The 13,195-nt window shown below is 33.4% G+C and overlaps 1 protein-coding gene across 5 annotated transcripts in view; it reads right to left on the reverse strand.

Moving 5' to 3' along the window:
• Positions 1-13,195, reverse strand: part of LEKR1 (leucine, glutamate and lysine rich 1) — a 180,488-nt gene that overhangs the window by 82,713 nt on the left and 84,580 nt on the right. For 4 of the 5 annotated variants that reach the window (XM_078069993.1, XM_036122393.2, XM_078069994.1 and 1 more), the window contains one exon: positions 5,085-5,270. The exons of the other annotated variant lie outside the window; for it this stretch is intronic. In XM_078069993.1, the coding sequence (XP_077926119.1) occupies positions 5,085-5,270 (186 nt within the window). The remainder of the gene's footprint in view (positions 1-5,084; positions 5,271-13,195) is intronic. 5 annotated transcript variants of the gene reach the window in all.

The following is a 13,195-nucleotide window of genomic DNA, read 5'->3' on the forward strand; positions in this document are numbered from 1 at the left end:
TCTCATTTGCATTACTAAAAGCTAGAAGTCAGAGCATCTCTAGTCTACTGAGAGGAAAGAACCCAAGAATCTTACACTTAGCTGAGATACACTCATATCCATCAAGCTGAGAATTACATTTTGTATTTCTAAGGAACATTTATAACACTGATCATGTACACAACATAAAGGAAAGCTTGACAAATTCAAAAAGGTATTATAAGTCACATTTAGTCAGAATACCCCCACGTTAAATAAATAATAAGTAACTCCTTCCCCAAATAATTAACTACTGAGAAATTAAGAAATATACTCCTAGATAACCCTTTCACCAAAGAAAAAAATCAGAAATTAGAGTATTTAGATAGCACTGAAAAGGAGAATAATTCATATTAAAAATATGACAGAGAAAATTTTACTCAAGGGAAAACTTATTCCCTTAAATGTCTCTATTATTAAATAAAAAAGGATGAGAAATAAAAGAACTAAGTACTCCCTTCAGAAGTTTGAAAAATAAAAACATACAAACAAAACAGAAACTAGGGATAGGAAATTAATAAATATAGAAGCAAAAAGTTAATGTTATGGAAAATAAAAGTAATGGAAAGCATTAAAAAAATACAAAGGCTAGTTCTTTGAAAAGACTAAAAAAACAAAGGCTTCACAAGCTTGATAAATAATAAAAGATAAAACAAAAATAGACAAGATTAAAAATCAGAAACCAGGCCTAGCCACAGATAGAGGAAATATTTAAAAATAAGAGCATTTATGATATTCACTTAATTTTAATGCAAAACTCTGATAAAATTAGTGCCCCCTAATAAAGAAACATTTATAAACCAATCTCACTTATTAATATACATGTACCAAATTTATAAATAAAATATAACCATGTAGGAAATGATATATTTAAAAAGTAAATGATGTAGGGCTTATTCCAAGAGACCAAAGAAATTCAGGGAATTCAATACTAATCCATTTTACCAGTCGGTTAAAGGGGAAAAAATACTATTATATCAATAGATGCTGAAAGGCATTTAACAAAATCCAAAAGCATTTCACATAAAACATCTAAGTAAAATTGGAATAGAAGTAAAACGGTTAATTAAAAATAAATATTTACCAAAAACATCAAATATAATCCCAAGTGACAAAACACCAAATAATTTCAATTAAAATCAGGAAGTAGATGTGGATGCTCAATGTCATCATTATTATTTAACACAGTCTCAGTTCAAATGAATTTAAAAAGATATGAACAAGACAAGAAAATAAAATAACAGATATAAACCCTGGAAAAAATAGATGAACTCTTTTTCAGGGGTGTTGGAGCAGGTGATATAATTGTAGAAAATCCAAGAGATACTAGTAAAAAAACTACTAGAATTAATATGAGGATTTTATAAAGTCGATGGATATAAGACAAATACACAAAAACCAATAGTCTTTCTTTATTCTATCAACAAATACCAAGATTTCCAATCTTCTTCCATCCTCTTAATTAAAACTGCTCTTCTTCCTAAAGCCCTGAAAACTGATGCTGGACAACTTGAGGGTAGCTTCAAAGAAACTGCCACAAAACTCATGTATAGACAATCTTTGTGCCTGTTGCACTATGGGCCATTCAAAAGGATCACCAGAGACATTTAAATTACAAACCAGAAAAATTCATCTGATTCCCACGGCCTGATCCCAGTCTGTCTGAGGATGCTTCAAACCTGAGATCTGGAAATCTCTCTGGCAGTACTGGAGACTCAGACGCTGGGTTTGTAATTTGCTCCAACCACGAACTTATATTTTTCTTGTGTTTCCATAAAAGTGCCTCTTGTTATCTGATTGCTTGCTAAACAAAACAGTCTATATGATGGCTAACACCACCTGCTCCACAATTAAGGCCTTAAGTGACTCTCAAAATAGCATTACATTATTAAACACTGAAATAACTCATTCATAAAGCAGTTCTCCAAAATAAAATGGCATTAGATATTTTAACTGCTGCACAGGGTGAACACGTGCCAACATAAAAACAGAATGCTATGTATATATTACAGATTATCACAAAAATGTAACAGAATTGCTAAAAGATATAAATATTCAAATTGGCATTTTAAACAATCCTTCCCTCTCCTTTCAAGATTGGGTAAATTCCTGGACTGAAGGAGGATTTTAGCCAACTATCAAAGGTCTCTTTATTTGGCTTCTTTTTCTCATAATAATTTTAATCATGTTTCGCTGTTTTTTTCCAATGTCTCTCCACCTGGTGCCAAGACTCCTTCACTGTCATAAGATCAAGCTGACAGATGACCCTTTCTACTCAAGGAGATTTCATATATGTTGTCTACCTTGGATTCAGCTGTCTCTGCCTTTCATAAAACCTACATCCCCAACTGACTAATGTTGACCCCGAGGTAGGGACATCTCTATGCCCCTATTCATCAGGGAAAAGTTATAGAAGATAAAACCTTTCACCCTGGGCGCCTGGGTGGCTCAGTTGGTTAAGCGACTGCCTTTGGCTCAGGTCATGATCCTGGAGTCCCGGGATCGAGTCCCGCATCGGGCTCCCTGCTCAGCGAGGAGCCTGCTTCTCCCTCTGACCCTCCCCCCTCTCATGTACTCTCTCTCATTCTCGCTCTCTCAAATAAATAAATAAATCTTTAAAAAAAAAAAAAAAAAAAACCTTTCACCCTCAGCAACCTTAAAAATTTAAGTCAAAACTGTTCAGGGGATAAATGATGAGGAGAACAAAGGCAAGAGAAATGCAGCTAAAATAGTCTCCTTACAACTTGCAGGTCGCTGATAAATCCGAGACATGCAGAGTGTGACATTCCTCAAGGAATTCATGGCTGCCTTACTGTTGATGTTTCATTGAAGACTAAAAGCAACCTTATCTTAATAATAGCTAGCCCTCCAAGATCCTGGAGACCTTGCTTTTAACATGCACAAATTCCTTAGAGACTATCCCTAACTCCCACTAACTAAAGGGTATATAACCCGTTAGTCCTCACAATCCCAGTGCAGCTCTTTCTGCCCATGGTCCTGTCCCTGTACTATAATAAAAACACTTTTTTGCACCAAAAAAACCCAAAAACAAAAACAAAAAAACAAATATCAAGAAGCTGAAATAGAGAAAATAGTCCATTTATAATAGATGCAAAACCATGAGTCATAAACTTAACAAGAATGACAAAGAAATATATTGAAATAAAACTATGAAATCATTTGAAAACAAATTTAAAGAAATGAAAGGACATATTATATTCTTGAATGAGAAGACTTTGATAATATTAAAAAGACTTACTACCACTAAAATGTCAATTCTCCAAAATTTACTATATAAATATAATGCAATTCCAGCTAGAATCCCTGTTGGGATTAGAATTAAATGAATTACCTTAATGTTTATGTGGAAGAATAACTGCTTATGAATATGTAGAGAAAAACTTTACTAGGTACCTATTTAGAGTCTTTGGATTAGAAGTAAATAAAAGATCTTAAAAAGTTCAAATGAAAGAATAACTCCTCCAAATATATATTTAAAAAGAACAGCGGAGAGAGAAAAGACTTACCAGCTTTGAGAATATGCTATTACATCACTATATTCAAATGAATATGGATCAGTGGTATATTAAATAAATTAGTGGAACAGAAGACAGAACATAGTAATCAATGCTAGCATACATAAAATTTTAACATATGACAGATGATAGTTCTATTCAGTGGAAAGGATGGATTATTTAATATATAATACTGATACAACTGGTTATCCATTTGGAAAGAATAAAACTAGATCCCCACATCTCACACCATATAAAAAATAAATCTTACATGTATTAATGACTTAAATGTAGGAAAACTCAGGAGACTATCTGTACAATTTAAGAATGGGAGGCACTATTTTAACCAAAACTAACCCGAAATAATAAAAGACAGTAATTTGATCATAACAAAATGAAAAACTTTGATATGGTGAAATTTACCATAAAAAGTCAATAGACAAATTATATGTTAGAAAAAAAAGAATATAAATTATAATTACTATACTTATAAACTGCTTTTAAAAATTATCAAGGAAAATTCCAATAATGCAATAGAAAATTGGCAAAATCTATAAATAGGCAATCCACAGAAGGGAAAATTAAAATGTCTGGTATCTGCTCCAAGTTCATGTAATGAATCCTATTTTCCATTCCAACACCAGTTTCTTTCCAGATTTCCTAGTCTGTGGTATGTTCCCACTCCCAAGAAAAGAGGTTCAGAAGTCCTCTGTGACTTCCTTCTCTCCCTGGCTACTCAGTCAGGTGTTTACCTCCCTAGTCCTGAGTAGTCTGCTCAATCCTGATTCTGTCTTAGCTTTCCCATTGTGGCCATAAAGAGGACCAAGGAGACATACTGGGACAAGCATGAGTCCTGCAATCTGACTAGGTTTGCTTTCACTCCCTGCCATTTACCAGCTATGTGAAAACAGGCATGTTAACCTTTCTAGGCTATTTTCTCTCCTCTGCAAGATGGGATAATTATACCCGTTTTTCATGGTCACTGTGGGAATTGACAGAAGTAATTTATATACAGTGCACATTAGGACCTAAAATATGTTAGTTCCCTTTCTACTTCAGTTTCTTACAGTTAGTCTAGGCCTGGGTTACCAGCAAAGATAGTTTCTAAATGGCTACTTGGGTCCAATTGCTTGATGTTTGGAACACCTCCAATCACTGCTAATAGCTCAATTTTGCTAAAACACTGCTTGTATTATATCATTGTCCAGATTACCAATTTTCAACGATTCCTACTGCCTCTAGGGAAAAGTACAAATTCCATAGCCTTAGTGCCAAGACACTTATTCATCTGAGGTAGAAATTTTTAAAACTTTGCCCAAGGTGCCCAAAACACAATTTTTAATATTTTCATTTGGGAAAATGAAAGAGTATATTCACTTAAGTCTCATCACTCTAAATAGCAGAATGGGAAGGGAAGATAGTAAACATTGATCACAGACACAGTTATTGACATAGTTACTAATAATCAGGCATATTTGCAACACAAACTAATTAAAGCAAGATTTTATTACGGCTAGTTGCTAACAGCAGCAAAAAATAATTCTCTTTTACCTAGTACTTCTTTTTGCAAGTCATGGCATCTGGTTTGCAAGTTTACTTCCTGTTGTTTGGATGTCTGAATCTGCTGAGACCTCAACATGGCTGCATCTGACAACAATTTCAGATTTTTCATTTCCTCTTCAAGGCATATCTTATTTCTCTGGGACACTGTCAAACTTTTCTTTAGTATCTCTATTTCTGTAAGGAAAATGTAAAGTTTACAAATAGACAAAATTGAATCATAAATCATTTCCCCATAGAATGATTATTTCCTTTTAGAAAATTAATAGTTGAGAGTCAAGATGACTTTTCTGTCAGCATAATGACACCTAACCAAAAAAATTTAAATTTAGTAGTTATTCTGAAAAAAGAAATAAGAAAAACAATTATATTGCTAAATGATGTATGAAAACTTTTAGTAGTTTAGCCTTTAAATTGTATTAAATGGCAATCCATCTTGCTTTTCAAATATTCACATAAATGGATAACACAATATCTGCATAATGTTCTGAGTTTTATTGAAATTAAATTGTTTTCTTGGCAACATGATTCAGAAAAGTAAATTTAAATGTGCTAGCATGAGCTGATTGGGTGGCATTTCTAGGAGAGTAACTAGGGTACATTCTATACAAATTATGAAGAAAGGCAGTAGGGATGGAGAGGAATAAAATGATGCAGTGTCTAAAACTAATAAATTTATGGGCAGAAAATATTAGTTAATATACCTTAATGATTCTAATAATACTCTGTGGCCTCAAAATGAGACCGGAATTTCATTATAGCAATCACTTGTCATTATTCTATCTACTTAGATTAAGCTTAATAAAAATATGCCTTCATAGCATTATGTATATTTAAATGTGCTAATTTTATATAATTTTGTGAGAAATGCATGGAGCATATTATCCTTCAGAATAATTATCAAGCTCTCCCTTAATCAGTCTCTTCAGCACTACTGTCTTAAACCAGTATTAAAACATTTAAAGAACCAAACAATAATGATAAAATACTATAAAATTTGTGCAACCACAATTAATTTGAATTGTTGAGGATATGATCTACGTGCAAATCTGGATAGTTCGCTTTTTCAGATAGTTCACTTGGAATCCCCTTCCTTGGTTAGCTTATCCTGGGCCATGTGATGGGTTTAGCATGTGATTGGGTATCAGAGGAGTTTGTCTTGGACTTGGAGCCACCACAGCAGAAATAGCAGCCACAGGGGCGAGTGAAAACCAGAATCAGAGATCCATAAAACAGACATGGCAGCAGAGGCAATATGGCTGGTAAGTCGTTACAGGAGAAGTAAAGTGGTAGGCTAGACAGAGCACAGGGAAGAGAACATGCCTTAAAGGATGGTGATGAATAGGATTACAAATGTGGTCCAAGGAGAGAAAAGCAAAATGTCTTTCTGTGGGTGAAGAGTATGTCTGGAAGAAAACATGACCTTTAAGACAGATCTAGGGCATGAGCACAAGGGGTCTAGCATCTTCTTCACTTTTAATTATTGCTCAAAATGGAAAACCTGGTGGGATGCCTGGGTGGCTCAGTCGGTTAAATGTCTACCTTCAGCTCAGGTCATGATCCTGGCGTCCCAGGATCGAGCCCCACATTGGGTTCCCTGCTCAATGGCGAGTCTGCTTCTCCCTCTGCCCCTCCACCCCACTCGTGCTCTCTGTCTCAAGTAAATAAAATCTTTTTTTAAAAAAAGGAAAATCTGGATAAATAAATTGACAGAGACCAAATAAGTAAGGTTCTACTATATTCCAATGATTACTTTATATGGAAATCTTTTTCCTAGGAATAACTATATGCTTCTAAATACTTATGGATATGTACCCATTTGTACAAGGAAAACAGATAACACACTAGTGCATAAAATTTTAAAAGAAGAGAGTTTTAAAAAATATGGAGGTTGCGGTTTTTCTTCACGCCTAAAGAGTCTTGGGTATTTCTGTATCTATAAAGGTGGCTCCTTGTGCTGAATAAATTGTATCGTATCCTAATCATATCTGTCTATATTTAAGTCAGAATGACACTGCAGAGGAGCCTGCACATGCTGTCACCTATTTTTCATTTGCCAGAATGATACTGCTTAGGTTAGCAGGCTGACTCTGTAAGTGTACACTACTATCTGTCTCTAAAATAACTACTCATGTCAACATGACTTTCTGACATTAAAAGAATAAGAATCTGCAATACAAATTTATTTGTGAAATATATTCTAACACATGGAAAAGTACAGCAAGATTTCCAAACTAACAGGAGCTGTGTTTCTATCATGGAATTAGGAGAGTAAACTCAATGAATTAGGAGAGAATTAACTCACCCTTGGCAAATTACGTATCCCTTCTTGTTTGGCAATCCTACTGTCAAATATTCAATCCTACACTCATCATTCTACAACTTCATATCTGTCAGTCATGTGTCCCAATTTGGAGTTCAGAAGTTATGATCTCCACCAGGTTAACCTATTCTGGTCATTGTACCCACCTTGTGTTTCCCCTGTCTCAGCACCCCCATGGAGAAGGTCCTCCTAACCTCATTCATTTGGCCTGCCACTGCCCACATGCTACCACGGCCTGGAAATCTTTTCTGACCCAATCTGGAAGTGACTTAGATCTTCCTAGAACTTGCTCCAATTTACACCATTTTTACTGCACTGATCATATGTATACATATGATCTAGTATTAGACCGTAAGTTATTTTAGGTCAGAGATAATATCTTAATTTTTATTCCACCCATAATCATTACCAGTGATGTCCTAGAAATAACAGAAGCTCAATAGATAGTTACCAAATGAGTAAAGTCATTATCGAGCAAAACTTCTAAATAGTTTCTGATATACTAGTTGAATATCCTGAATATTTTTTTTGTCTTACCTTACCTTCACTTCATAGGCAAGCATTTTGAGCCCCAGATTATTTAATGTCAGACTAGATAAGGCAAAAAAAAACACATAAGCAATGTGTGTTTTAATAGGATAAGCAAATAGGCCTATTCTATCCCCAATTTCTTCAATTTTACGAAAAATGTGGACTACATTTCTAAACCTAATTCAGAACTTGAATTTTAAAAGTTCAAGAGCTATTCAATCAAGTTACTTTGAGAATGGAAGCAAATTAATTATACACTTAAAATATTCTACCTTTAGTGTGGTGATTCTACACTAAAAATATTTTTTCCTGAAATTTCTCTTATTAAAATAGGTGTGCTCTGGTTTAAGAAAACCTAATCTATGAACATTTGAACTTAAAAGTCTTGATTACATAAAGAGAAAGCCACTCATTAGAGGGGTAAGAAGTATTTCACTCATATCTGCTATTCAATAATTAACATACTTTGTCAGCAAGAAAATATTAAGCAATGCGTTTTCTAGGAATACTGTTTCTGTTTTGGACTTTGATTTTAAACCTAAATTTTAATGTGCAAATCTTTTAAAGTATCTCGAATAATATTGTGCAATGTTTATGTGGTTCATGATATTTATTAATTTGTTAGGGCTGCTGTAACAAAGTACCACAGACTGGGTAGCTTAAGCAACAGAGATTGCTTTTTTCACAGTTCTGGAGGCTAAAAAGTCTGAGATCAAGGAATCAGCTGGGTTGGTATCTTCTGAGGGCCACGAAGGATGGATCTCTTCCAGGCCTTTCTTCTTGGCTTGTAAATGGCCATCTTCTTCCTGTGTCTTCAAGACTCTTCCCTCTGTGTCTGTTTCCAAATTTCCTCTTTTTTTTTTTTAGAAACACCAATCATATTAGATTAGAGCCCACCTACTTAAATTTATTTAAGGACCCTGACTCCAAATATAGTTATATTGAAGGATTGGGACTTCAATATATGAATTTGGGGAAGTGACAAAATTCAGCCAATAACACTACATTTTAGAATATAAATTGGCATTTAGATTGTGATTACAAATATGCCAAAAATAAATGAGCACGTGTTGGACTAGAAGATAAAGTGGGAAAATGAAAACAATTATGTTAGGATAAAGGAATTAGGACTATGAATTAGGAGGTTATTTTACTTCTTATAAAAATGTTTCATGTTTTTGTATCAACTTTTCAATTGAAGAACTATGCCATGCACAATCAACTCACCCCATAAGGATATATCCATGTAGATCACAAATAAAAGCTGGTATTTTTTAAAAAAAGTATTTATCATGTAAAATGCCTGTAATATTGTCAAAGTTTATAGCTAATATAGGTTTTTAGATCTAGACTAAGTATTATATAATGTTAGCTAATGTAAGTATAATTATTAGTATTAATCTTATATAATCAATTTCTGATTGATTATATAAAATTTTGATTAAGATTTTTCTGTTCTTCTTAGTCCTGTTAGCTTAGCCACATGGACTTAAAATTATTTTAGGTTATTATGTTTTTAGGAAACCTCTACAATTTTAGACATTCTAATAGATGCGTATTTCATTTCATAATGTTATAATTTTCATTTCCCTAATTGGCTAATGATGTTAAACAATTTTTCATGTGTTTTCCATCTGCATATCATCTTCGATGAAATTTTTGCTGATATAATTTGCCCATTTCCTAATGAGTCTGTTTATTTAAAACGTAGAGTTTTGAGAGCTTTTCATGTATTCTAGATAAAAGTCCTTTGTGTGGTCCACAAATATTTTCTCCTAATCTGTAACTTGCCTTTTCATCCTCTTAACAGGGTCTTTCACAGAGCAAAACTTAATTTTGTTGAGGTTCTATTTATCAAGTTTTCCTTTTATGTATCACGCTTTTAGTTCAAGTCTGAGAATAATAGGTCCTAAAGATTTTCTAGTTTTCTAGTTTCCTTTAGATCTATGATCCATTTTGAATTAATTTTTGTATAAGGTGAACGGTTTTGGTCAAGCGTTCTCTTTTTTTTTTGCCTATGGATAACCAATTACTCTAGTAATTACTCCAGTTACTCCACTGTCTCTGTTACTACTTTCAATCTGTTAAAAAAAAAAGGGGGGGGGGGCTAGGCTATCCTTCCTCCACTGAACTGCTTGCTTACCTTTGTCAAAAATCAGTTTAGCATACTTATGTGGGTCTAAATTTATACATATATTTAATATATTTATATTAATAAATATATTTATCAAATAAAGGGCTAGTATCCAAAATCTATAAAGAACTTATCAAACTCAACACCCAAAGAACAAATAATCCAGTCAAGAAATGGGCAGAAGACATGAACAGACATTTCTCCAGCTGGCCAACAGACACATGAAAAAATGCTCAACATCACTTGGCATTAAGGAAATACAAATCAAAACCACAATGAGATACCATCTCACACTGGTCAGAATGGCTAAAATTAAATTAGGAAACGACAGATGTTGGTGGGGATGCGGAGAAAGGGGAACCCTCCCTACACTGTTAATGGGAATGCAAGCTGGTGCAGCCACTCTGGAAAACAGTATGGAGGTTCCTCAAAAAGTTGAAAATAGAGCTACCCTAGGACCCAGCAATTGCACTACTGGGTATTTACCCCAAAGATACAAATGTAGTAATCAAAAGGGGCATGTGCACCCCAATGTTTATAGCAGCAATGTCCACAATAGCCAAACTATGGAAAGAGCTGAGATGTCCATCGACAGATGAATGGATAAAAAAGATGTGGTGTGTATATATATATATATATATATATATATATGTATACACACACACACACACACAGACACACACATATATATACATACAATAGAATACTATTCAGCCATCAAAAAAATGAAATCTTGTCATTTGCAATGACGTGGATAGAACTAGAGGATATTATGATAAGTGAAATAAGTCAATCAGAGAAAGATAATTATCATATGATCTCACTGATATGTGGAATTTAAGAAACAAAACAGAGGATCATAGGGGAAGAGAGGAAAAAATAAAACAAGATGAACCCAGAGAAGGAGACAAACCATAAGAGACTCTTAATCATAGGAAACAACCTGAGGATTGCTGGCAGGGACGGGGATGGAGGGATGGGGTAACTGGGTGATGGACATTAAAGAGGGCATGTGATGTAATGAGCACTGGGTATTATATAAGACTGATGAATCACTGACCTTTACCTCTGAAACCAATAATACATTATATGTTAATTAATTGAATTTAAATTTAAAAATACATAAAAAAAGAAAAAATAAATAAATGGAATACCATACCATAAAAAATCAGTTCAGCCTATGCATGTGGGTCTAAATCTATATATAGAAATATATTTTTAAAAAAAAGAAATATATTTTATATTAGTTATATATTAATAAATATATTTAAACTATAAGAACATTAATTTTCTTCCCTTATTTAAGGCTACAAGCCTGCCACAAGGAACACTTCTTTAGGATAAATGTGTGGACATATGTTTTTACTTGCAGGGGGGCATCAATACCAAAGAGAAGAATTTCAAGGATCATTGGATATGTGTATAGTTTTATAAAAAATACCTGTCAGAGCTTTTTTCAAAGTGGCTATAACATTTTATACTCTCACCTATTTGTGTGAAGAGTTCCACTTGCTTTCCTTCCTCACCAACATCCACTGTTTTAAATCTTTCTCATTTTAACCAATTTGGTGGGTATGTACTATTGACATTTGCATTTCCGTTGCAATAACGTTGCAATAGCGTTGAGCACTTTTTCATGTCCTTATTGGTCATTTGTATGTGTTTCCTTTCAAAGTGTCTGCTTTTGGCCATTTTTGATTGGATTTTTTGGCCATTTTTGATTGGATTTTTTGTCCTTTTGTTACTGACTTGTTGGTGTTCTTTATGTAGGCTGGACAGCAGTTCTTTGTCACATTTTTTTTTTTTTTTAGGTATTTTTTCTGTCTGTGGCTTACCTATTCATTTTCTTAACAGCATCTTTTGATGAATAGAAGTTTTTAATTTTGATAAAGTCTAACACATCAATTTTTGGTATTTTTCTTACTTCTATGCCCTATCCAATAAACCTTCATTTACTACCAATTCATGAAGACATTTTGCTCTATTTCTTCTTTGATAGTTTTAGCTTTTATATTTAGTTTTATGATTTATCTTGAATTAATTTCATGTACAATGTAATGAAGGAGTTGAGGTATATTTTCCCATATGGGTATTTAGTTGTTCTATTACAATTTGTTGAAAGACTTTCTTTGTCCCATTGGATTGTTTTGGCACATTTGTCAAAAGTGAAATAATCATACAAATAGGATTATTTACCTGGCTATTTTGTTCCAGTGATCTACTGATGATCCATATGTCATTATGCATATAAATCTTAGAGACAGGTGACATTAATTCTCCACTGTTTGGATACTTTTAAAAGAGTTACTTTTTAGTTTATTTATTATCTTTTTAGCTTTGTCTTTTTGTATTTTTTTTTTAGTGGTTGCTTTATGAGTTATATATCATTTTTAGTCTACATATATATATTGCATCATATCACATAAAATACAAAAAGAGTGCAACCATTTGGGTCTATTTACTCCTTCTCTCCATCCTTTATGTTCTAGCTGTCATAAGTTAAATCAACATACTTCATAAAACCCACATATAATTCCTACTTTAAATAAGAACATACAATTTTTTTTTAAATTCAAAGGAAAAAAGTCTTTTTTCTTACCCATATTTATCACTTATGGTATATTTTAATCCATCCTAAGGGCCCTGAGGTTCTGTTCATTTTTTTTCAATGTTTATCTCTGTTCTTCAAAATGAATAATTTCTACTGATCTATCTTAAATTCACTGGTTCTTTTTTCTGTAATCACAATATGCTATAGAAGTCTATCCAGTATGGGGCGCCTGGGTGGCTCAGTTGGTTAAGCGACTGCCTTCGGCTCAGGTCATGATCCTGGAGTCCCGGGATCGAGTCCCGCATCGGGCTCCCTGCTCGGCAGGGAGTCTGCTTCTCCCTCTGACCCTCCCCCATCTCATGCTCTCTCTCTGTCTCATTCTCTCTCTCAAATAAATAAATAAAATCTTAAAAAAAAAAAAAAAAAAAGAAGTCTATCCAGTAAATTTTTATTTCAGATATTGTATTTTTCCATTCTTGAATATCCAATTTTTAATAGTTTTCTGCTGAGATATTCTATCTTTTCACTCATTACTAGCTTATTTTCCTTTATGTCATTAAACA

Source organism: Halichoerus grypus, chromosome 1 (genome assembly GCF_964656455.1).
Source record: "Halichoerus grypus chromosome 1, mHalGry1.hap1.1, whole genome shotgun sequence".
NCBI lineage: Eukaryota > Metazoa > Chordata > Mammalia > Carnivora > Phocidae > Halichoerus > Halichoerus grypus.